At 42.4% G+C, this 24,719-nt stretch overlaps 1 protein-coding gene across 1 annotated transcript in view; it reads left to right on the forward strand.

The window, feature by feature from the left end:
* ALK (ALK receptor tyrosine kinase) overlaps positions 1 to 24,719 on the forward strand; it is a 570,631-nt gene that overhangs the window by 231,469 nt on the left and 314,443 nt on the right. Inside the window, exon 4 of the mRNA XM_054022041.1 lies at positions 21,860 to 22,061. Within this exon, the coding sequence (XP_053878016.1) occupies positions 21,860 to 22,061 (202 nt within the window). The remainder of the gene's footprint in view (positions 1 to 21,859; positions 22,062 to 24,719) is intronic.

Here is a 24,719-nt window from a genome sequence, read left to right on the forward strand (position 1 = left end):
TTCAGGTTGGAAGGAGAGTGGTGTGTTCATTATAGCGAGTGAGAAGGGGGGGCTGATAGTGATTAAAGGTGTCTTTTATTTTTTCAGTTGTCTAAGAGATTTCTGGGTAAATGTCCCATTAAGGAAGAATGGTAAAATGGTTATGGTAATTTTCCTTTTAAATTTTGATGGCACCCTGTGATTGTTCTCTGTACCTGGCAGAATTAGAGAAGTGTCCACTGGCACCTGGGTGCAGAGAGACACATTTCTTGCTGCTTGTGTTACTGAAGCAGCAGCATCACGCTGAAAGTCAACACCATGGGCTTTTGCAGCCTGGCTATAAAGGAAAGGTGGGTAGGATATGAAGCAACAGGGGAGAAAGAGCCAGATTAAATGAAGAAAACCTGAATTACAAGGACCAAAATCTGCCAGCTGATGGCTTTAAAATGGTGTGAAATAATTGTGGTTGCAACCCAGTTGCTACTGGGTAAGTATCCACATGACAAAAACTCACTGCCATAATTGGCACTCTTAACAGAAGTCTCAAGTGGCCAAGGATTGAATTGTGGCATTGTTATTTGTATAGTATCAACAGTACTGCAGGAACTATAGTGAGGACGTAACCAAGCAAGTGACCCATTGATAGAGCTGTTCCACATTTTTTTCATAGAAAATGTTGACTCTTGAATGGAAAATCTAAATCCAAAATGTTGTGGCCAAAACACAAAATATTTTTATTCCAAAATGCATTGTGGTGTTCCATGGGATTTGTAGCTCAGGTACTTCATGTGCCCATTCTCCCGTATAGACTGGGCTCCCTAGTCAGACTACATCTCTTCTCAACTACATGGTCTCACCTCTTGGTGAGGAAAGGCTTTGCATCATGGGAGTTACATCATAGTCATCACCGCCACTGTTTTGTTTTTGGCTGTTCAGTTTTTCAAACATAAACAAACAAACTTTCCATGGAAAGGAAACACCTTTCAGGAAAAAAAAATTCACCTCGCTTTCCATTGAAAAAGTTTTGACAGTTTTTGACCAGCCCCACCCATTGCAATACACTGACTATATCATCTTGTCTCCTTAACACTGTTTCTCAGTGATGCTTTATTTTGAGAAGCGGCAGGAAGATACTGGGGTTGGGGTTGCAAGGAAAAGTATCTTAAACAGTGGTTTACAGTATGAAAAAGTTTGAGAGCCATTGAATGCAATCCTAAGTGCAGTGACCACTAAAAAGACCTGATCCTACTTTTATTGAAGACATTTGGAAGTTTGCCATTGACACCTCAGCAGGTGCTGGAGTATGCCCTTGAATGCTGGGAAATACTCTTCTTGGCTAAAGAAGCAAAGGGACAAGTCTATATGCAGCTTCTCTGATTAAAGCAACTCTGTATGAAGGCAGCAGAGAAAATAAATGATCAAAAGAAGCCAACATGTGTTATAGATTTCATATTTTAGTTATATACAATCATGTAGAGAACCATTAGATTTTAATTGAACTAGATTTTAATTAGGCTGAAATACATTTTGACAAGAGGAGATACAGAATATTTGAATGAATTGTGCTTGATATTAACTGTGAATGAATTTACAATACTTCCACTTACTGTCATCTTTGTGGTTTATTTTACATTTCACCTTTTCCCTGCCCCAATTTTACAAACTTTATGTTCCACAAGAGCTTAGTCAAACTGAGTTTCCACTGCATTTTTTACTTTCCGTGCGTGTGGGTGAGCGCACAAATACTTATCCCTGCTCAATGTGTGATCGTGCAGCGCTGGAGTTTTACTTTTTGTTGTACTGCTCAATCTTGACAAAAAGTGTCTCTTCAGATTTCTCCAAGCTTTACATTGTTACAAGCTCAGCCCAGTCCATTAACTGTATAGTTATTAGTTGCTCACGCTTACCTTCACTGTCCAGATATAATTCTGCATCATAAAGGAAACAAAATATTTAGTCCACCTTGTTCCTGCTGGTGAATCCCTCTTCACCTCCTCCTATTCTCTCACTCTTGTCTTACACTTTGAACTCTCTTCCTATCTCAGGTAGGCCAGTCACTCAGATCCCTCCTCAAAACTCATTTCTCCCCCCCTCGAAAAGAAGGTCCAAGATAGCTTTTTTTTTTTCTGTGGGTTTCCTGGCACACTTTGTGTTGGCTGTCTACATTGTAAGCACTTCAGGACAAGAGTCTTATCTTCTATCATTGGCTTCCTCTGTCATGCAGCACCACTGCATCTGAAGCACTTCCTGTATTTTGTATAATGCCAAGCAGGCAGTTGATGCTTATAAAGAATAGTCATTCCAATCTGCCATTGCTTCTATGTGAAATGAGAACTATCCTGTGATCAGATTTCCATCCAGCTGTATGTGGCTGGCTTACGGTATTTCCTTAGAGAGCAAGGAACACAATTTTCTTGGCCTGTCATGCTGGGTGGTGACGAAAGACAATTACCACGTTATAGTTGTTTACTGTTCCAAACTAAGGGAAGTCATTCACTCATTTCAGAGGCTTTCCATGGTTTCTGTGATTCATTTGCAAAGGACTATAAAATTCTATTTTAATCTTTAAAATTGAATGTGCTATATGAAAAAAAATGAACATATACACCATTGCCTTAGCTTCTGGATGGTGCTGAAAGTGTTTGGTGCTGTTATTCCTTTGGTGTGTGCATGCATGAGTTGTGCTCGGGAGTCCAAACTGACAGCCCTGCAAACCAAAGTCATCTATTTGTGCACCAGACAGGTACAGGATAGGAAGCAACAGTGCATGCTTCCCTACACTGCCCTGCCATTGTGCCTCAAACCTGATCTGGAGGTCCCACCTCTAGGAGTGAGATGGTCATTCCATCTCTATAGTACATTCAGGCCTTGGTCTTTCTATTGACATTGGCAACAAGGCTTTGAGTTAGTGAAGAGAACTCTGAGGACTTATTCATTTTAAACAATGTTCCCATGTCCCTTCAGAGTATTTGGTTAAAAGCCCCTGCTAGTCTCAATACAATCTCCTGTGCATGCTTATTAAAATGACTGTAGAGTAGACATATATAAAACATGCTTCTAAGCATTCATTTTGCTTGCAGTCTGGGAAATCCCAGTATTGTAACAGTATAGGATATCAAGAGTTGGTCCCTCTGCATCAGGGCCAGAATCTTTGGCTTGGCATTCAGGAGTGCTTGGATTTTTGCCTCAGTCAGTTTTTCAGTGGGGGTTATTAGGATCTCAGCCAGTTTTCTCCATCTTCCATGGCATCTATAAAACTCCTGGTCTCGCCTCTAATTCCAAATAGAATTCTGAAGAGATGGAAACCAGCTAATAGAACATGCCTTTTATGTTCTATCAGTGCTTAGGTTGTCTCCATCTGCCACTATCCTTCTCTGCTGCCCATTCAGCTGATTCTCTTGTAAGAATGCCAGGAATCAAGGATAACTATATTGTTTTACTTGTGGGAATCGTATCCCTTCTAGCTGTTCAATGCCTAATGCTGCTAGAAGAGGAAGGCTGTTTCCCTTCAAGGCAAGCGGTTAAAGGGAAACTGCCAAAGCTGTGGAAAGGGAATAAAGTCTATCAACTGTCCAAAATGAGGGATGCAGCAATATTTCGATCCCAGACGATTCGGTTGACCAAATGTATGGGTCTGATAGTTCCTTCTGATTTGTGGAGATGGAAAAGGTTTGCCCATAAATTAATGGAGATATCCTATCTCCTAGAACTGGAAGGGACCTTGATAGGTCATTGAGTCCAGCCCCCTGCCTTCACTAGCAGGACCAAGTACTGATTTTGCCCCAGATTGCTAAGTGGCCCCTTCAAGGATTGAACTCACAACCCTGGGTTTAGCAGGCCAATGCTCTGAGCTAGCCCTCCCCCCCATGGGGTGCTGAAATGCAAAGCTAGTTCTGCAGTGTAGCTACCAATCGGAAAAGTGTACCCCCGCTTGTAGTGCATCCTTAAAGACCAAGGGTCAGCATGACAAATGTTTGCTTGTATAGTTTATGCAGTATTTATTTATTGTAAGGAAGGACAGAGAACTTGAGCTTTGCTACTAATAACCCACTATTATTTACTTAGCACTCATTCATATCCATTAAGGATTCTGGCCTACAGTGGTCAAATTGGCCTTTCCTGTTTGAAGTAGTACTAATAACACATAAATAAGCAATGGAGGGCACTCAAGAGATAATAGGTGCACCTATTACTACATTGCAGCACACATGAACACTAACACAGCAGTTGTAGTTAGCCAGCAAGATCTGCCCTTATGCTGTTTAAAAAGGACTTATGGAGTATCTGGAAAACCTTCCAGTTGCCGTAAGAAACGTTGCCCACAGGAACTGTAAAACGTGCACACTGACCTGCATGGCATATGTGCGCTGATATAGACTTGGTCATAGATTCCAAGGCCAGAAGAGACAATTGTGATCATCTAGTCTGACCTCCTGTATAGCACAGGCCATAGAACTTCCCCAATATAATTCCAATTGATCAACATCTTTCTTGAGTTTTGAGTGCCTTAGTGGTGACATGGTGTCAGCACTGAGTTACTACTGCATAAGATCTTGCAACATTTACACTGAAAGCAATAAGGGGACAGAGATGAAACTTAGTTTGTGGGAGACATCCTTTCTGGAATCACGACCCGGAATTGCATAACAGCCCATAGCATGTGACTGTGCAGAGTGGAGTCTATCAAGGAGCAACTGTGGTAAATCCCACAGGGTTAGATATCGCAAGAAATAGGAGAACTCGGTATTTACTCTTCATCGCTGTGTTATAGTTTACATCACCGCTGCCACTACTTGCTTATTCCTATGGTAGTTTATTTTTCCGCCCTCAAAGGGAGACTGTCAGGTTGATTTAGCCCCAGAAATGAGGCTTTGTATAAACAAGGTTTTACCAAACGTAGGATTGATAGAAATGTTGCATGAAGTTTTTTGTTTAAAAGCCAATAAAAATAGCATCTTGTTTGGATTTAAATGTCCTCCTTGTGCCCCAAGTCTTTGTAGTCTTTTGCTAGTGCATCAGAACAGGAAAGTGAAGTGGGCTGGAGAGACAAAGGAAATGCATCTTCTGAATGAAATGCAAAAAGTAAACAAACAGCATAAATGGTGTAAAAGTAAATTAGATTGTACAATCCCTTCTATTTTAATAATCTATCATACTAGTAACAAAATTAAAAAAAAAAAGACGACACTGGGCAACATTTTCAAAAGCTTCGAGGTAATTTAGGAGCTTCATTCTCATTGTCATGCAGAGAGACTTAAACTCCTTAGGCACTGTAAATCAGTGGGATTTAGGTTCCTAAGTGACTTTGCTTTTGAAAATTTTACCCAGTGTCTCTTTAAATTTCCAAGGAGTCACTCTTTAGGGTTGTGTTCCTTATATACAGGGATAGGAGTTTGCAAGTTTAATCCTGGGGAAAGGTGCTAGTCTGACGGTGAAGTTCTGTGTGTATCTACAGAACAAGTACAGCACGGCGGCAGTAGTGCAAGCGTCACTTACGCTGCTTTACCAATGCATCTTGCTCCTGTACCAACAAGGAGCGTGGCGTGAGGCCACTAACTGAAAATAATTGTCAGATAGAAACAACTTTCAAACTCTACCAAGTACTGGCTTGAATTTGAACCAGTAGGCTTCATCTCCTATGTCTAAGCCACTCTGTCATCCAGTCACCTTGTGTCAGTCCTGTTATCTGCTGGTTACAATTACCGAGTTGGGGTATAAAACTAACATTTGGTAAGAGTCTGTCACAGGGGTGTCAGATGTCCAGCCTACCGATGAACAGGCTTCACTGAAGGGAGTTAGCCAACCCAGGTCCACCTGGGGATAGTTAACTGTCTACACAGCTGGAAGGAAGGCAGTTAATTAAGTAAGGAGCTTAATAAAAGGCTCTTGAGGAGAAAGGAAGCTCCAGAGTTGGAGGAAAGGGAGTTCCTAGGGAGTTGCCTGCACTAGGCAGAAGCTCTCTGGGCAGGGAGACCTGGGAGAGACCCTGAACAAGTAGGGGAAAGACTGCATAGCTCTCCAGCAGGGGAGAAGCCTGAGGCCTGAAGGAGCTGCTGCTGGAACTTAGAGACTTTTGTTGTGGACTTTTTCTCTGAGGTAAGAGTCTTTAAACCCTTGTACAAGTGCTCCATTCAGAAGGCTTAAATAAAGGGAGAGACACCCCTGTAAAGTAGAGTGCTTGGCTTCTTGACTGGGCTGCTCAAGTGACATCACTGTTACCTACTTAAGGAGTGGGTGGAACTGAGGCAGGCCACAGCAGACCCACACTTAGGTGTAAGGGGGTGCTCGGGAGGTGGTGATGCCCCTTCTAACAGGGCCCTTTGAATAAGTCAGCAGTTCATGTTATCTTGAAGCATCTGAGGCCAAACTTAGAATGTCAGTGAGCGAAAGATACTCTAGCAGAATGAAGAGTCTGAACACATGAATGTATCTCCTTACATAATTTCAGTAAGAATGGAAAGTGACTAAGTATAGTTAGAAGGGTCAGTATCTTTAAAACAAGCATAATGTCCACAGCTTTCTAGTTTTGACTCTCAGTGGTCTTTTGTACTTCGGTGTGGGGAGACTTCCTGTGTGTGTCCTTTTTCATAATCTTTTTATAGATTTAAAGAGAGAAGGGGAGGGGGGGAAAAAGTTTGGACTGACTACAATCAATTCTACTTAATTGAATTCTAGGGAAAGGTTGTCCCTGCATTCAGGGCTGTATGACCCCCAAGTTCATTATTGGAAAAAAAAATCACTTTGTAAAAGTGGAATTGATTTAAAGAGCATCCTAAAGGCAGGATTATAGCAGATGCAAATGAACGGCATGTCCCATTTGGTGGGCGAATCTCCCCAAGGCTAAGTTTTCATGTTTCAGAGTGAAAGATATACAGTCTTTAATCCATAATGTTCATCAAAGGCCTGAACTTCTGCAGTCTTTACTCATGCAAAACCTACATTGAACCCCAGGGGGTTTGCCTGTGTCAAGAGAGCAGGATATGGTTTCACGTGTTGGAAAAAGTAGTGGCCTTGATATTTTAGTGAGGTTATTAGTTTTGCACAGAGCTCAAAAGTGTGCTAGGAATTTTAAAGTGGTCCCTTCCCCGAAGATTTTATTTCGTAATTTAGTCATGATATATCCCAAATAAGGGAAACAAACAATGACAAGATAGGCTCAGGGTTCTCAGTCTGATGGGCAGGAAATATGACTTTGTATTACAGGGCAAACATTTGTGGAACTGATTCCTCTTACTGTAAAATTCAATATTGATATGGCCAATATTGTCTCATTGTGCCCTTGAATTCCCTCATCTGTCTGTATCACCTCTCATCTTATACTTATATTGCAAGTTCTTTGGAACAGGGACTGTCTTTTTTGTTCTGTTTGTACAGTGCCTAGCACAAAGCGGTCTTGTCCATAACTGGGGTTCCTACAGTATGGAAATATAAATAATAATAAACAATTGGATATCTTTTCCAACCCCTCCTTCATATGTGCCATTTCTGTAGGACTTTCCAACCCCAGTCCACTACATAGAGAATTAAAACACATATATTAATTAAATAGCTAGCCAACAAGAATCATGTGAAACTAATCAACTCAAATGATGTATATTGTGTGAATGAATAACCACAAGATTGGGAGCCAAGTTTGTTACTAATCCTGGCTGTGCCACTGTTTACTGCATGACTTTGGGCAGTCACTGCACCTTTGTGTCTCAGTGTTCCCCTCTGTAAAATGGAGTTGGTATGTTCTGAGGATTAATCTGACAATGATTGTATAATGTTTTGACCATACAAAATGTTAAATGCCTCAGTGAGTTAGGCACCTAAGGCCTTTTGAAAGTCTGGTCTTAGGCTACTATGGCACTTTGAGGCTTTTGAAAATTTGGCCTATTCAGTTCTTCTACCCAACGTTTGCCAGTGTCTTTCTCCGCACTCTTCCCTTCACTAACGCACCATGATCACGTTGTTCTTTTTGTGGTTGTCTTGGTCTAATTTTGGTTCCTTAAAGTTAAATGTTGATGACTTACATGAAACTGAAAAACTTTCCCCTTCACACCTAACCAGTATTTCATATTTAGTTCAAACAGTTTCTCAGAAAAATTAAGTTGAGAACTTGCTTCATGTGAGATTTCTGATACAGTACTTGCAAATTCTGGTAGGTGAGACTAGAAAACATTCAAAGGGCAAGATCTTTCATTTCCAGCATTGGCCAAGCCCATCGTGATGATCTGTTTGCGATTTATTCCTAAATTTTAAAGCCAGAATGTACTGTTGTGATCATCTAGTCCAGGGGTGGGCAAACTATGGCCCGCGGGCCGCTTCTGGACCATTAGATGTTTTTATCCAGCCCTCAAGCTTCCACTGGGGACCCAGCCCCCGACTCACAATTCCCTTGATGAGCACCATCTTCCGGCATGCAGAGCCACACTGCACAGGCGCAACTTCACTGCATTGTTTCTGGGCTTGGAACCCTGCCCCTATGCGGCAGCCCACCTCTTCCCCCATGCGGCAGCATGCTCAGTCCCCTTCCGATATCCTACGGCCCCACCCTCGAGAGCCTCGAAACCACCCAGGGGTCTCACCCGTCCCAGCTAGGGTGCCTTCACCTGTGGCAGTGCCTGATACAGCCACCTTGGTGTCACTGCCGGCAGGGCCCCTAAGAGTTCCCAGTACTGCCCCTGTAGAGCTCCCCCCTGTGTCACACTCCATGAGTCCCTCCTCCCCCTACCTCGGTAACATCCCTTATAGAGTCCCCCTCCCCCACCGGGCATTCATGGCCCGCCATACAATTTCCATACCCAGATGTGGCCCTGAGGCCAAAAAGTCTGCCCACCCTTGCTCTAGTCTGACCTCCTACATACCATTGGCCATAGAACCTCACCTAGTAATTTCTGCATCAAGCCTATAACTTCTGTTTGAGATAGAGTACATCTTTTATAAAGAGATCCACTCTTGATTTTAATAATCCACAACATCCCTGCGTAAATTGTTCCAATGGTTAAATACCCTCTCTGTTAAAAAGTTGCCTTTTTTCTACTTTGAATATATTAAACAGCAGCTTCCAACCACTGGATCTCATTGTGCCTTTTTCTGCTAGTAGACATCACTTTAACCTATCAGAAATTTCTTCCCCGTGTAAATACTTGTAGACTATGATCAACTCCTCTCTGAAATCTCTTGGCTAAACTGAAGAGATTATTATATAGACACTAGATGTCTCTTTATGCTGTATAGGGTGACCAACAGACGTTGACCCAGGTAAATTAAGGAAACAGATCTGGAATGAAAGCTGTGTGAAGCCTACCTATTTGTCTGTAGAAGTAGTTGTTTTCTTTAATGAACAACCACTGGCTAAGAAGAACTATGATCCCATATATCATGGCATGGAAAAAAAAAACAGGAGAGGGGTGAGGATTTTTCAAATGTCCAAAAAAGTTTGGATGTTTAATATGAGAAGAGGGTTTGGGTCATCTCTTCTCTAAAGATAAGCACATTCTCTAAAATTCAGATATAGATTTAGAAGTCCCCACAGTCTCAGGTATGTTTTGATCCAATGGTTTTGTTCTGCTTATTGCAAAGATTCATTTCAGAATCACTGTTTTGAACACCCCCAAAATTTGGCAGGTGACTTGGATCAGACACATCCTATTATATCTGAAAAGGGACACCCAACCCCAGTGTCGTCAACTCTCCCATGAGTAATGCAGTTTTGGTCAGGGCTGGAGCCAGTCTCGCAACAATGGGAAAAGCTCCAACCCTTTCATGAATTTCAGCCCTGCTGAGGAAAAACACTCTGGCTGCTCTCCCCGCATCCTGGGGAGGAGCAACCAATTGGAGCATCTGCAGGAAGCAGAGAGAGCTCTCCAGCAGTTTTTGGGTAGGAAAAGGTGGATATGGAGCTGCCAGCTAGAGCTGAGTGAATAATTGTTTTTTCAGTTTGGTAGCCAAAACTGAAAAATTCCCTAAACATTTCTTCATTTCAAACCCAAAATGATGTATGTTTGTTTGTGTTTCTCTCTGAAACAAACACAAACAATTTTTTTTTTGTTTGGGTTGAATTAAATGTTTGGAATATCAATTTGAGTTGACACACTCAGCCCCCATGAACAATGGGTCAATCTACTCACTGCTCCTCTCCCTCCTGGTAACACTAGGCTTCGAGAAGGGAGTGATGAACCCCCTGGAAGTGCCCTCATCAGCCTTGGGAAAGGGGAGACGGGAACTCTGTAGTGGCTGCCCCTAGAGATGGAAGAAGGTAGTGACGTGTGTCTGCAGTAGGGGACAGAATCACCTCACTGTACACATCTGGGGACTTGGTAATTGTAATAGAGAGAGGCATGCATGTGCACACGCTCTGGAGGTAGATAGGGCAGTTCAAAAAATAAGAAAAGGCCAAAAAATAATTTTTTTTTTTAAACATGAATTTTAGGGCCAACCTCATGATTTTTTGAGGGGGTCTGACTCCTGATTTTTGAACTCTTGGGGTTGACAATACTGCAGCCTTTACTTCTACAGCCAAATCCTGACACAAAACAGGAGGATATGCGGATGAGTATATAGTATTGATTTTTACTCTTCTCCTTCTGCACGTCTCATTCTCCAAGGGAATAACTCTCAGTAACTGCTCCTTGTTAGATGAGGAGGATAGTGACGTTGCTGCACAGTCTGACTTGTTGCAATGCCCAGTCTGTTCCAGCAATGAGTCAGTTCAGAAACTGCGTGTCCGTTTGTTGTCAGCCTCCTTAATTTTAAAGCTCTTAACCTGCTGAGCATAATGAAATAACCATGCTCAAAGGAAAAGTGATAACTAGAGGTACAGCGTTAGACTTCCTTTCTTATTCTTCCATTAATGTGCACGCAGGGATGGTGAAGCCATTAGAACAGGGGTTCTCAAACTGGGGGTTGGGACCCCTCAGGAGGTCGCAAGGTTATTACATGGGGGTTCATGAGCTGTTGGCCTCCACCCCAAACCCCGCTTTGTCTCCAGCATTTATAATAGTGTTTGTTTTATTTATAAATATATGTGTGTGTTTTTAATTTATGGGGGGGGTCGCATTCAGAGGCTTGCTATGTGAAAAAGGGGTCACCAGTACAAAAGTTTGAGAACCACCGCTTTAGAAAGTGTATCTACTGCCTCTTTGTTTGTATTGACAGAACAAGCATACTATTTAGCTTTCTCTGTTGCCTCTTCTTCCCAATGCAAGATGAAGCAACCTCTCCTCTCATCTGTTCTCTGAAAGGCGGACCCGAGAGTGACTTGCTGTTTGCCTTTGTCCGTAACAAAGGAGAAAATGCATGATAGCTGATCTGCTGTGCAAGACTGAATTATTTAAATTTTTTTTGTCAGTCATTAGGAAGGTTTAATTTCAGTGTTGAATTTTAAGTTTTTAATTAACTAACTACTTTTTTCAGTTCAGTGCTTCTCAGCTGGGAGCAAACTCGCTACTGAATTATTTAGGAATTGGGCCACAACAGCATCTGGTTCTAGTTCCCCTTACTGAAGGCAATATCTGGAAATTTAAATTTCCCCCTTTTCTTTCTCTCTGCTATAGAAATCTTAGTCTCAAAGTCAGCTTTTCAGATTGTAAGCTCTTTGGGGCAAGGGTGGTCTGTCTTTTATGTATGTACAGCACCTCAGTCTCTGACTATAGGTACTACTGCAATACAAACCATAAATAGTAAGGATGGAAAAACAGTCTTTTATATTGAGTTCATATTCAGTTTATGCACTATTCTTTAACTGTACGGCAACACAGGCAAGCTGTGAATGAGGCTATGTGTGTGTCTGAGTTCTGATGCTTCTCACTTATGTATACAAGCTTTAGGCTCCCTTTTGGGGGATAGGTGGGGGCCTTAATAGGGATTGGAGTGTATTATTTTTTCCCCCTCCCCTTTTCAAGCTGATGTTCCTGGAGCTCTGCCAAAGTTTGCAAGGGTCATAGCAAATAGGTTGTCAAATGCATGAAGGGATTTACATGAGTAGCTGCCTTGTACACAAAGGAGTGTTACCTGGGGAAATTTCCTTGCAAGGTCAATGGGCGGAGAGAGCCCTCCTTGATTTTATATCTTTATTTTGCTTTAAATAATTTCTGAATCTTTATCTTATATTTAGATAATTAGAAATGACTCACTGGGGGTCAGTGTGAGATATAGTCAAAGCAAGGGCCTAACAGTTGGGGCTCTAGGATTTCATTTCCACTTTTGGTCACAGGCTCATTTGAATCATACAACATTTAACTGAACCTCTCCGTGCCTCACTATACCTATTTGTAAAATGGGTATAATACTACAGTTGGTATGAATTTGTGATGGTTGGTTAATGAGCATTCATTAATTGCTCTGACATTATGTGAAACGTGTTGCATGCCTACAAAGTACTGTATTATGGGTGACATCAGGCCTCATTGACTTTATTAGGTTAGGATTTCACCCTGTTACTCAAAGCATAGGAATAGCTCTATTCAGTGGTTTGTAATAATTCATAGCAAGCTTTCATCATGTGTTTTAGGCCCTAATGCAACAAAACATGTAGGCACATACATACCTTTTAGTAGGTGGAGTCCCACTGACGTTGATGGGGATATTCACATACTTATAGTTAAGCACATTTCAGTGGTTTGCTTTAGTGACTGAAATATCCCCCAGCTAACCTTAGACAATCAAGAACTACAGATCCATACCGACGTCTTTTCTCAATGCTGCAACCCGGATGACTTTTTTGCCTCCACCTCTTCCATCATCTGTTGCCTGCTCCCATGTCCCTGCTTTTCAAAACTGTTGTTTTATAGAGCTCCATTCATTGTCTTGACTTTTTTTTTTCTGTACAGCCCCCAATAAACATTGACTGTTAATAGTTTTTAAGGCTCTAATTTAATCTGGTGCAGTATTGAACTAATATGCAAAAGGTAATAAAATCCTTTTAGTAGTAAGATGGAGTTTATGTTCAGAATAAAAATCTATCAATTTTGCAAAGGGTTATAAAACTGCTGCTTTATAACCGTGATCAGATTAAGTTAGTCTGTCTTTGTTTTGAGCTTTGCTTTTCCAGACGATAAGTTAAACTAACAAAACTATGGCCTCTGGTAATTCGAGAGGAAATCTCTCTGAATTGCTACTTTGGACACTTTAAACTAACTTGAGTCTAAGGAGACTCACTGGGTGTATATATAATTTGGCTTGGGTGTATCGTTTTAGTTATTTTCTTCAAGTAATGCCATCTGCCCGCTTCATTATAAATTCTCATGCTTGCCGTTATTTTTTACTTTTGCCCTTGAGCTCACTGGCCTGTTTAGTGGCTATCACTGTATGGTAATAGACTCGTAGACTTTAAGACCACAAGGGACCATTGTGATCATCTAGTCTGATCTCCTGCACATTGCTGGCCACAAACTCACCCAACCACTCCTGTAACAGATGCATAACCCCTGGCTGCGTTAGTGAATTCCTCAAATCTTGATTTAAAGACCTCAAGTAACAGAATCCACCATTTACTCTAGTTTAAATCTGCAAGTGACCTATGCCCCATGCTGCAGAGGAAGGCAAAAACCCAAGGTCTCTGCTAATCCTTCCTGACCCCAAATATGGTCATCATTTGGACCCTGAGCATTTTGGCAAGACCCAACAATTAGACAACTGGAAAGAATTCTCCGTAGTAACTCCACGTCTTTTTTATTTAGTGTCCTATCACTGATAGTTGGGTTTGTTTGCAACTAGCAGTCACAGATTGGCTATATGCCATTGTAGGCAGTCTCATCATATCTTCCCCTCAATAAACTTATCAAACTCAGTCTTGAAACCAGTTAGGCTTTTTGCCTCCACTGCTCACCTGGGAAGGCTGTTCCAGATCTTCACTTCTCTGATGGTTAAAAACCTTCACCTAATTTTGAACCTAAACTTGTTGATGGCATTTATATCCATTTGTTCTTGTGTCCACATTGGTGCTTAACTTAAATAACTTCTCTCCCTCGCTGGTATTTATCCCTCTGATGTAGTTAGAGAGAGCAATCCTATCTCCCCTCTGCCTTCTTTAGTTTAAGCTAAACCAGTCAAGCTCCTTGAGTCTCCCTTCATAAGGTATGTTTTCCATTCCTCTGATCATCTGAGTAGCTCTTCTCTGCATCTGTTTGTAGCAAGGTGGTTACCCCACTTCTGCCCTAAAGGGCTTAAAACAGCCCAGAAGAAGGCTGTGGTTGGGGCAAGAAGCCTGGGGTGATTGGGGAAAATGGGCTCAGCTGTGGCCATGCCCCAATCAGGCCCAGCTGGCCTGTATAAAGAGGCTGGGAGCCAGGAGCTCAGCAGTCTCTTTCTGCACTGAGAGAGAGAGAAGGGCCTGGCTGCAGGGAGCTGAGACAGAGCATCTGGGTGGAACAGGGCTGGGGAGCTCCAGCCTGGAAAGCCCCAGGCTGCGACCTAGTAGAAGGTCAAGGGGTACTAGGAGTTGCAGAGGGCAACCCAGGGGTAGGCCAAGGCAGCAGGTCCAAACCCAACCTTGCCAGTGATGAGTGGCTGATACTGCAGTCTGCCCCAGGGAGTGGGGCTAGACTATGACTGGCAGTAGCCTTATACTGAGGCGAGGTGGAAATAGTGGGTGGGGATTCCCTGAGGAGGGGAGACCCTAAGACTGAGGGGTTACTGCTATGCGGTAGCACCCCAGGTAAAAGAGCACCAGGGTCCAGGGAGGGACATGGGGGCCAGAGGACAGGCGGATCACCGGCCTGCAGAGGGTGCTCCAGGATGCTGGAAGAGCTAATACCTGAGACCAGCAGGAGGTGCCGTAGGGATAAGTCCGCTCCTTTACACTGTTCCAGTTTGAATTCATCTTTCTTAACCATAGGATGCCAGAATTGCACACAATATTCCAGATAAGGTCTCACCAGTCCCTTGCATAATGATACTAACACTTCCCTACCTCTACTTGAAAGACCTTGCCTGATGCATACTAGGACTGCATTAGCCTTTTTCACAGCCACATCACGTTGGCAGCTGATAGTCATCCTGTGATGAACCAATACACCCAAGTCTTTCTCCTCTAGGGTGACCAGATGTCCTGATTTTATAGGTACAGTCCCAATATTTGGGGCTTTTTCTTATATAGGCACCTATTACCCCCAACCCCTGTCCTGATTTTTTTTCACACTTGCTATCTGGTCATCCTATTCTCCTCCCCTGTCTCTTCCAACTAAGTCCTCATCTTATAGCAAAAATTTGTGTTGTTAGTACCCTAAGTACATAACTAAAAATGTAAACTTAATGTAACACCCTTCATCCTGAAGAGCTTTCAAACATCATGGGGTATTGACTTCAGTGAAGCCATATCTGTTTACAGCAGCTGAGGATCTGGCCCCATAGGTACATTGTAAGGAGACCTAGCATCCCCTATGTTAATGCTTCCCATTATAACCCCCTTTTTTCCACTAAAAAAAGAACAGGAGTACTTGTGGCACCTTAGAGACTAACAAATTTATTTGAGCATAAGCTTTTGTGGACTACAGCCCATAGCCCACGAAAGCTTATGCTCAAATAAATTTGTTAGTCTCTAAGGTGCCACAAGTACTCCTGTTCTTTTTGCAGATACAGACTAACATGGCTGCTACTTTGAAACTTGTTTTCCACTGTAACTTTTTCTGTTTGAGCTGAAATCTTCCATGCTTGGTGTCTGCTTCAGAGAGGTCCCTCAAAGAAGGTATGGATATATTTCCCTTGTTTATGGACACGAGGTCATTCACCAGAGCAACCAGTATGCCTCTACTGTATCCTGGTTTGAAGACTGACTGGGAGGAATCCAGGATACAAGTAACTGAGAGGAAGGATTGATGACTGTTTTTTGTTAGTTTCTCAATTAGCTTGCTTTAAAAAAAGGTTAGAGACTAGGTGGCAGCTGGCAAAGTGTGTAGTAATGGTTACTTTAGTCCACCCACAGTGCCTGTTTTTGCAATGGATGATAATTCTCCTCATCCAGGGTGGTGTTGATAATTAGAAGGGATGCTAAATGTTCTCTACATTCTTCCAGCAGCCAGAAAGGGTAGGGGTCAGAGTTGCAGAAAGTGGTTCTGCTGTCAATGCTTCCATCTACATGTGCACATATTGGACAGAAGATGCCTTTCTAACTTCCAACCCTGCAGACGTCTTCTGTTCATCCTGTGCACATTTGATACAAAAATCACTGAGGGGGAGCTCTGCTATGCCCTTTGGAAAAAGTTACTTTTCCAAGTAAGATTGCACTTTAAATGGGGTGGGATTAATGTCTCTAGCACAAATAAAGTTGTCTGTAACCTCGCTTCATTGATGTAGCCTCTCTGAGTGGCAAAGATGAAGTACAGCAAAATACCCAAAGGTTAGCGTGGGGTGTAGGTACCTGGTTGTACAATGAGCAATACGCCTTCAAAATAATGGACAATTGAGACAGGTTTCAGAATACATTTCAGCTGCGACACAGAAATTGTCTTAGACATTTCACATAATGAGCAAAAAAGGCAAATTCCTGTTTGGAGATCTCAGAGTGAGTCTGCCCTGCTCTCCTGAGCTTGTGCACTCTTCAGACTTCATGGATAAAAATGAATTTAGTGCTCATTATAGATTCCCAGTGCCCAGCCCTAGAGTATTCATTCTCTCTCTCTCTCTCTCTCTCGCATATTTACAGATTCAACCAAAAAATCTCACGGTGCATGCTTCTCTACCAATGTGCTGCAATCCTATTCTGAAGGGACAGTTTTGAGAAATGAATTCACACTCCTTGCCCAATCACTCACTGGTATCGCTAAAGGAAAAGTGGAATTTCTGTCCAATAGATTAGGTCTGTTCCACCAGTTCAGTTCACACAGGCCATCAAACAGCTGCCAGGTGGTAATGATTTGGTCTGTGTCTTCTAATGCATTCTTATCTGATCGGTGTAAGTCTTTTCATTTGTAAGCTCCTGGGGATAAGTACTGTGGTTTAGACAACATTTGTGTCCTGTATTGCACCGAACACTCGGACAGTGATGATTCTTAAAAAGTAAATATTACACCTTCAGTCCCAAATAATCCTGGCTGAATTTGAACTAGCGAAGACAACAATATGCCATTACTAATCCCTTGAGCCATCATTCCCTTCTCACAGTATGAATTTTAAAATGCTGGAAACAAACCTCCAACCATTAGGCAGTAATTCTTAGTGCAAGATTTATTCATCTATAGAATGTTGCAATCATTAGGGTGCTCTAAATACACTTTAATGTCAGTTGCAATAATTCTCTTGTGCTTATTCTTAAATATCTTTTTTTGTGCAAGGTGTGGAGTGACAGACCATTAATACAGACACTGTAAAAGGAAATAACCAACAAAGATGGAGAAACCCATTATGGGTTGACTGCAAATATTAGGTGGAGAAACAGTGCAGTTACACTATGGGAAAGTCCTAAATATCGATTTGCTCAGGCTTCTGATTTGTATCTCGGGGGGATGGACATGCTGGGGATAGGGGGAAGTTTAGGAGCTGGCATTACAAATGCCAGACCCCTTTACTCAGCCATGTTTCTTTGTTTTAAATAATGTTGCTAGCATCTAATCACTCTAACTCAAAAATTGCACTTTTTCAGTGGTGGGTGTGCGATTGTAGGATATAGTCTGTGAAACACTTTGGAATCTGACTGGATGAAAGGCACAATTACGTTATAAGGTATTGTAGTGAAAGTGTGTGAGAGAGAGATGTCTACTACTGCCCTCTGCTGGATAGAATTAGAATGGCTCAACCAAGTGTCATAACCCTTAAGTTGCAACAGCTAGAGGAGATTTTCTGTTAGCTCGAGTGGTAGTGGCTTATTCTCTTGGTGCAGGAGACTTTCTGTTGAACTGCCCCCATGTAGTTGTGAGTGATCCTAGTGACTGAGCAGCACAGTGAGAGTCATGCAGAGCTAAGTGGCTCTGGATTTGAGACACAGTATTGGTTATATTTATTTAGGGGATTACATCTATTCAATCCCAGCACTCAGTTGACATAACTAGTGTCCACTCTAGTTTAAGAGGTGACAGCAGGCTTCTTCAATGTCTCACTAGTGAGTATACCGTATCCTAAGATGAAGCATTAGTGTTTTAATCAGCTTCCCCAGTTGCAAACTCTTCACCTCACCCCTGAGTAGTAAATACTGGTTACTGCAATATACCAGTGCTTTATTAATTTTTAAAAATCTTACAAGTGGTAGAACATGATACTGACAACTTGTTCTATGAAGGGCTCTTTCATCTCAGTTTATATTCCCTAGGTACCCAACTATCAGTAGAAGTTTGTTTGAAGCTGCAGTGCTCTTTCTTAGTTATTCACCCTGCAAGATCCCCGAGAGCCTCATTAGAGCTGTAAGCTACTAAAGGAAAATAGCAGTCCAAGAAAATTACTGATGAAACCTTACAACCCTACAGACCTACACGATGATCTGAGATGCAGCTTGCCACATGGACTTCCTCTTGCTGGAGGAATACTGAAAACTGATTAGGACCCAGTTTTGCCTGGGAACCCACCAGGTGGAAAATAGTATATTTCCCTCTCATTCCCAATGAATAGGCAAACATCACTGCTATATAATGGCTCCTTAGAAAAGTTACAATCCATAACCTAATAAGGATTTTAGACACATTCCTACTGATCTACTGAATTTACCTGGAATCGTACAGGTCTGAAGTTTTGGACCCATCCTTAATGTGTATTAATGTGGCTTTGAAAAGGATCTGTATAATGTTAATAAAACTGTGCAGTCTACGGGCTGGTATACACTACAGAGTTAGGTTGACTTGACTGCATTGCTTAGGGCTGTGAAATTTCACTCCCTGCGTGATGTAATTAAGTCGACCTAAGCCCCAGTGTAGACTCTGCTAGGTCTATGGAAAAATTCTTCAGTTGATCTAGCTAGTGCCTCTCAGAGAACTGGATTTACTAAAGTGATGGAAGAACCTTTTTCATAGTAGTAAGTGTCTATGCTACTGTTGTGTTTCTGGTGTAGACTTACCCGTAGTAAGGGGTAGACTTAAATGCCTAGATGTATTATGGAAAGATGGGGTCTTCCTCTGAGACATCGGGTATTAGTCTCCGCAGGAAGTAGGAGCTGATGGACCAATGTTTTGTTCTGAATTGAGAAATTTTATGTACAGTCTGTTATCAGGGATCTTTGAGATACACGTTTTGCTTCCAGAATCTGCTGTGTGTGTTCACAGCAAATCCATCACTTCTCACCTTCTGGAAATTCTGAAAGCACCACAGCCATACAGAATTCTGAGAGTGCTTCCCTGAGTGTTTATGGAGTAGAATAGCAGTAAGTGCAGCACTAAGGTAAGTGCAGTAGGCAGTGCTGTTTCCCTTGAGGGAGTTGTGCTTTCAGAAACCAAGGTATGTTTACATCCTCTAAAAATGGTACATTACAGCCCCTGTGCTCTGTTTGTTGGGTAGCCTCCACAAAAGTACATTAAGAGGCTTTCCCTAGTGTGTTTATGTACTGGTCACAAGAGCACGGCTTTGGGGAGGATGGGGAGTTCCTCCAGCATGACGCTCTACCCCTCACTTTGGAACAGTGCAGCATGGGATCATTCAATGCAGCTGCCACATAGCACCGTCTGGACTGCTCCATCGCTACGGCTCTGTAACCTTCATGTGGACAGACCTGCACACTTCAGTTCATAGGTAGAACTGAGCATGGGTGAAACAATGAGCAAGTGCTTTGGGGGAGAAAACCCTGTTAATAGCCCAAACAAAGAAGAGTAGTGACTGTCTAACACTTACTGGTTGCTCTGAGGTAGATATCTTTTCCTATTTGAGAGTCTCATTGTCTTTCTAAGTCTAGCCTTGAGCCTGGGCACAAAAGTGGAAGCACTTTTGCTTGGAAGCACTTTTCCTATACCTACTGCAAGTAAGCCGTGAAGGAACCAAAACTGCCTTCTAATTTATGATAGCTTTAAAATCCTACTCCCTATCACAAGGCAATAAGATGAGCCAGTGGCCCCCTGAATCTGGCAAGTTATCAGCAATTATTGCAGGGTTTAGTGTCTTTCTGCCATGAGTAGACATCTCTGCTCTCTTTCATGTCACTGTGATCTCAGTGTTCTTGTGGGGGTGGAAAAATAAAGCTATGAGATTTAATGCTGTAATTCTTGTTGTTCTCAACCACAGAGAGATGGGAAAGCACAAGGGTGATGTATACAGTTATCATCTCTTTACTGGTCAGCCAAATAAATAAACTCCCTTAAACTTTAGGAAATGTATTTGGTCCAGGTAGTGAGGAGACTTGCACCTCCTTATCTGACACTAAAGGAACTAATAGTAATTAATGGATTCACTTTCTCTCTACTTGCCGCCCATGGAATCTTCTGTCATGAGGGGACTATTTCTGACATTTTACTGCCCAATGCTGCTTTCAGGACAAATATTTGCTAGCTAAAATTGATGTCAAGTATATGCTTGCTAACATGCCTCTGGAGACCGTGTTGTCTAGTTGTCAGAGCAATGAACTGGGAGTCAGGACACCTGGGTTCTATTCCCAACTCTTCCATTGATGTACTGTGTCCCCTTAGGCAAGTTGTTCAGTTGAAAATTTTCAGAAGTGCCCACTGATATTAGGTGCCTAACTTGAGATATTTAGGATCTGATTTTCAGATGTACTTCCCTTTATTATGGGTGGTTAGCATTTGGAAAATCATGCCCTTGTCTCACACTGGGCATCTGAGAAAGCAAAGCACCTAACATTAGTGAGCACTTTTGAAAGGACTTCAGCCTCTTTGTGCCTCAGTTCTTCCATCTGTTAAATGAGAATACAGAACTTGAAGACTTATTGTGAACATTAATGCCTACTTTAGAAAGCTTTTTGATGTCTGTGATGTAAAGCCTTATGGGAATGCAAAGCAGAGGTAATGCAGGGGGCGGCGGGAGACGTGAGGTCACGTGCCCCCTCTCCCCCATATTTGCTGCTTGGCTTGTACTGAGTATGCTCACATGGACTGAGCATGCTCAGTTACATCTGCTGAAGCCACTGCTCTTACTCTGCCACACCACTATCGGGAGGTAAGGGTCGTCTCTAGTGCAAAGTAGTATTGCCATGTTCTCTCACAGGGGCAATGAATGCATATGGCAAAACAGAAAATATTCTGTATCAAAAATTGGCTCCCTCTTCTATTTGACTAGTGCTTGTTCTATGGAATATTTGGTAAATTGGTATCTGCCAAAAGAGGGTAATTTTTGCTTACTCAAGGTGAGCTTTAATCTGCGGAGAGTTCATTAGCTCTGAACCCCTGGATAAGTCTGAGGTGTTATTGAAATAGGATTAAATGAAGGTAGTCGATGTACCAGATAATAATCAAACCTTTCATGTGGATTAAGTGCATATAAAATTAATATGTCAGAATAAATGGCTGAAGCAATAAAAATATCAAGCATTTATCCTGACACAAATAGCTTTGAATATACGGTATGGTTTATAAGAGCACAGCTGATGAATTTGTGCTTTCTATTTATACAGGAAACATAATCACTGTAAGCTTTGTTTAGGATGAGAATACAAATGGGGCCACTGAGAGCGCTCTAATACAACCCAACCTGACAAGCTGGGACCCTATTCCAGAGAGATCAGAGCCATGAACTTTGGATCTAAATCACACATGAGACATTTGAAGGGGTGAAGTCCCCAAGCGAATCTCTCTATTAGGAAAACTCTCAAATGTTTGATAAATCCTAATCTACTTCAGTCACCTGTAGATGTAGTGTTTTCCCTGCAAAATTTTCTATGGCATTGTCCACTCTGCATACATTTTTAAATGTCAAATCATTGCTTCAATTCAGTACAGATTCTCAGTCCACGGCATTTTACAAACTGCTTCCTCTATCTGGGGGTCTGAAAAGCACTGTTTTTTAAAAACTCTTGTTCCCTTTTTCTTCCTAGGTTCATTCCTGTTCCTCAATACGTCAGAAAGCATGAGCCCCATCATCTTGAGCCCCTGGCTGAGGAGCAGTAGTGAGCAATGCACTATGCAGGTGTCTGTGTACAGGCATCTCCAACAAAGCGGGGACTATATTGCTCGGCTTCTCCCTGCTGACGAAAGTAGCAGTGAAATCCTGTTGGCCCCAAGTCAAGAGAAACATGGGTAAGTCCCTTTTCCAAACCAGAATATTGCTTTTGCTGGTTTTGATACTACATTATCAAAAGAACATTGTATTGTGGTACAAGGCCTCTGCACTTAAGTGGTACATATGTCACACCATGCTCCAAGGTGCATTTAAAAACTGTTAATGCACTTGGATCTACTCCTGTTTCAAAGAGGATTAAATCGCCTTCAGCATGATGCACAGGAACAGTTGGTCCACGGCAGGCTACTGCAGGGTAGATTCACTAAATGTTCCTGCAGACAAGCCCTATATTTTGTTTAGTAGAATCATTACACTGTTTGCGTCAATAAATGCATATTTATGGTAACATTCAGTTGTTACACAATTTTTTGTTGTCATGACCACAGCCTGAAATGTATCTATTTGTTGTCATGAATTATGCATAATTTTACCATGGCACAATTGTATCTACGCTGATTAGCCTCTGTAGATGGCTCAGCCACCACTAGAGCAGGACAGACCACCACGCTCAGTGGTTGTGGGTCACACAAAGGCCTAGTGCGGGCTCCCTGTATGGGGTGAATTTTACCCATTGTACCCTAGTTCCAGATAATAGTATGCCTATGCAGAGCCACAAGGAGCTCGCTCACTCCAAGGCTCAAAACCATCTGCACAATCTTTCTCGCATACCTATTCCCTTCTTTTCCCCGTTCCCTCCATTACTGCGCTTAGACTGTGCAGAGAGCCTTCTGTAGATTTTCACTTTTGGTCCTTTGTGTGCGTGTGCATGTGCAGGGCCGGCTCTAGGTTTTTTGCTGCCCCAAGCAAAAAAAATTTTTGGCTCCCCCCTTCTCTCCCCCATAACTGCACCCTCCTGCCACCCCAGCCCTGGGTCACTGGTAACTCGCTCCCAGGGCGGGTCATTCAGCAGGAATTTTGGATGTGCACAGAACACAGACAGGATTGGTTCCCATATGGTTACAGAACTGCAGTAAAGTGGAACAATTTTCAACTTGTGTGATTGAAGGATATCTGGATGCATATTATAAGACTGTCCTACATAAATGAGGAAAAGTTGAGGTGCCTTTATTATTCTTTTGTTCCATTCTTTGTTTCTATGGGGAACTTGCCAATGCAATATCACTGTCTTCCTTTTAAACAAATAAAACTAAAACTAAAAAAAAAAAAAAAAAAGCAATGGCTGTTGAAAATAGCAATTCCAGTCCTAAAAATCACTGGGAAGCATTTCTTGCTCAATTTATTCTACTTTTTCTACAGCACGTTACAGTGGATCAGTATATTTGATTTGGGAGAAATGAAGTAACAGCTGCCCAAATTGAGCTTGAGCACTCCTGAATTTTGAGGGTGTTCAAATCTGGAAGGCAGGTGCTGGATTCCCTTTCTGAATATTAACTAAACCTGGAAAAGAAAAGTCAGTTTCTGCTTCCATAGCTCAGAAGTGTAAATCCTCCTACGTGCCTGGTACTGTATCTAAAGCTGCCCAGGTCCTAGTAGAGCCTCCCCTCCCTTACGTTTCATTTTAAATTCTAGTGGGATCTCCCTTGCTAAGCTTCAGATAGAGAGGTGCACTGTCCATTTAGTCCACCCAATTCTTTCTTTGGGGGAGAGCCCAGGGCTGGGGTGGCAGGAGATGCGGGTCGGGGGAGAGTCCAGGGCTGGGGCGGCAGTGGGGGTGCAGGTGGGGGCCAGAGCTGGGGCAGCAGGGGGTGTGGGCAGGGGAGAGTCCAGGACTGGGGCAACAGGGGGGTGCGGGGGGAGCCCAGGGCTGGGGTGGGGGGTGGCAAAAAACCTAGAGCTGGCTCTGTCCCTACCATTCACAGCAAGCTGCAGCATGAGGTTTCAGTTCCACACACCTTCCCCCTCACTTTCCTGTTAATTGCAGCCAAGGGAATGCTGGGAAATGTAGTTCTTTCCCTGCTCCAGGGTTGGCTCTATAGGCAGGGAGCTAACCAACGAACTACAGCTCCCAGGCCCCCCTGTTGGTTCTCAGCTCCCATGCTGGATTCTTGTGCCCCTGCAAATTTGCTGCCCCAAGCAACTGCTTGCTTTGCTGGTGCCTAGAGCTGGCCCTGTGCATGTGCATATTAGTTATACAGAAGCTCCCCGGATTACACAAGACCCGACTTATGGGTGTGTTTTGTGGTGTGGGGTGTGGTTTTTTTTTGTTTTTGTTTTTGTTTTTTTTTTTGGCATAATGGTCAGAGATACATTTCTGACTTATGCAAAATTTGAGTTACGCAAGGCATTCCGGAAAGGAATTAACACATGTTAATTGTCTCTTTAATAAAAAAAAAAAAAAAAAAAAAAGTGGTCTCTTGCCTCACCAGGGATTTCAGTGCCATTTGTCAGGGAGAGCGTTAGATCTTTCTGGGCTACAATTGGCTGAAATATTTCCTCCTGGTGTAATTAAGATTGATTGTCAGTGACATCTCAATTTGTCAGACTTCCTATACATTTTCTTAAATTGTGGTTAGCAGCAAAACAGCAGGCCCATAGCTGAACAAATGTATTCTGAATAGTTAAATGCGCTGGTGATTGTTTAATTTAGAATTTAATCGGAATATACGTGAAGCTAACATTCCCTCTGTTCTACTTATTGATTTTTTTACCTCCGTGCCCCAGAATGTGCATTAAGAAGCATAATTTGTACCAAGCATCTTAAACTATCTTTGTTT

This window comes from Malaclemys terrapin, chromosome 3, assembly GCF_027887155.1.
Source record: "Malaclemys terrapin pileata isolate rMalTer1 chromosome 3, rMalTer1.hap1, whole genome shotgun sequence".
Classification (NCBI taxonomy): domain Eukaryota; kingdom Metazoa; phylum Chordata; order Testudines; family Emydidae; genus Malaclemys; species Malaclemys terrapin.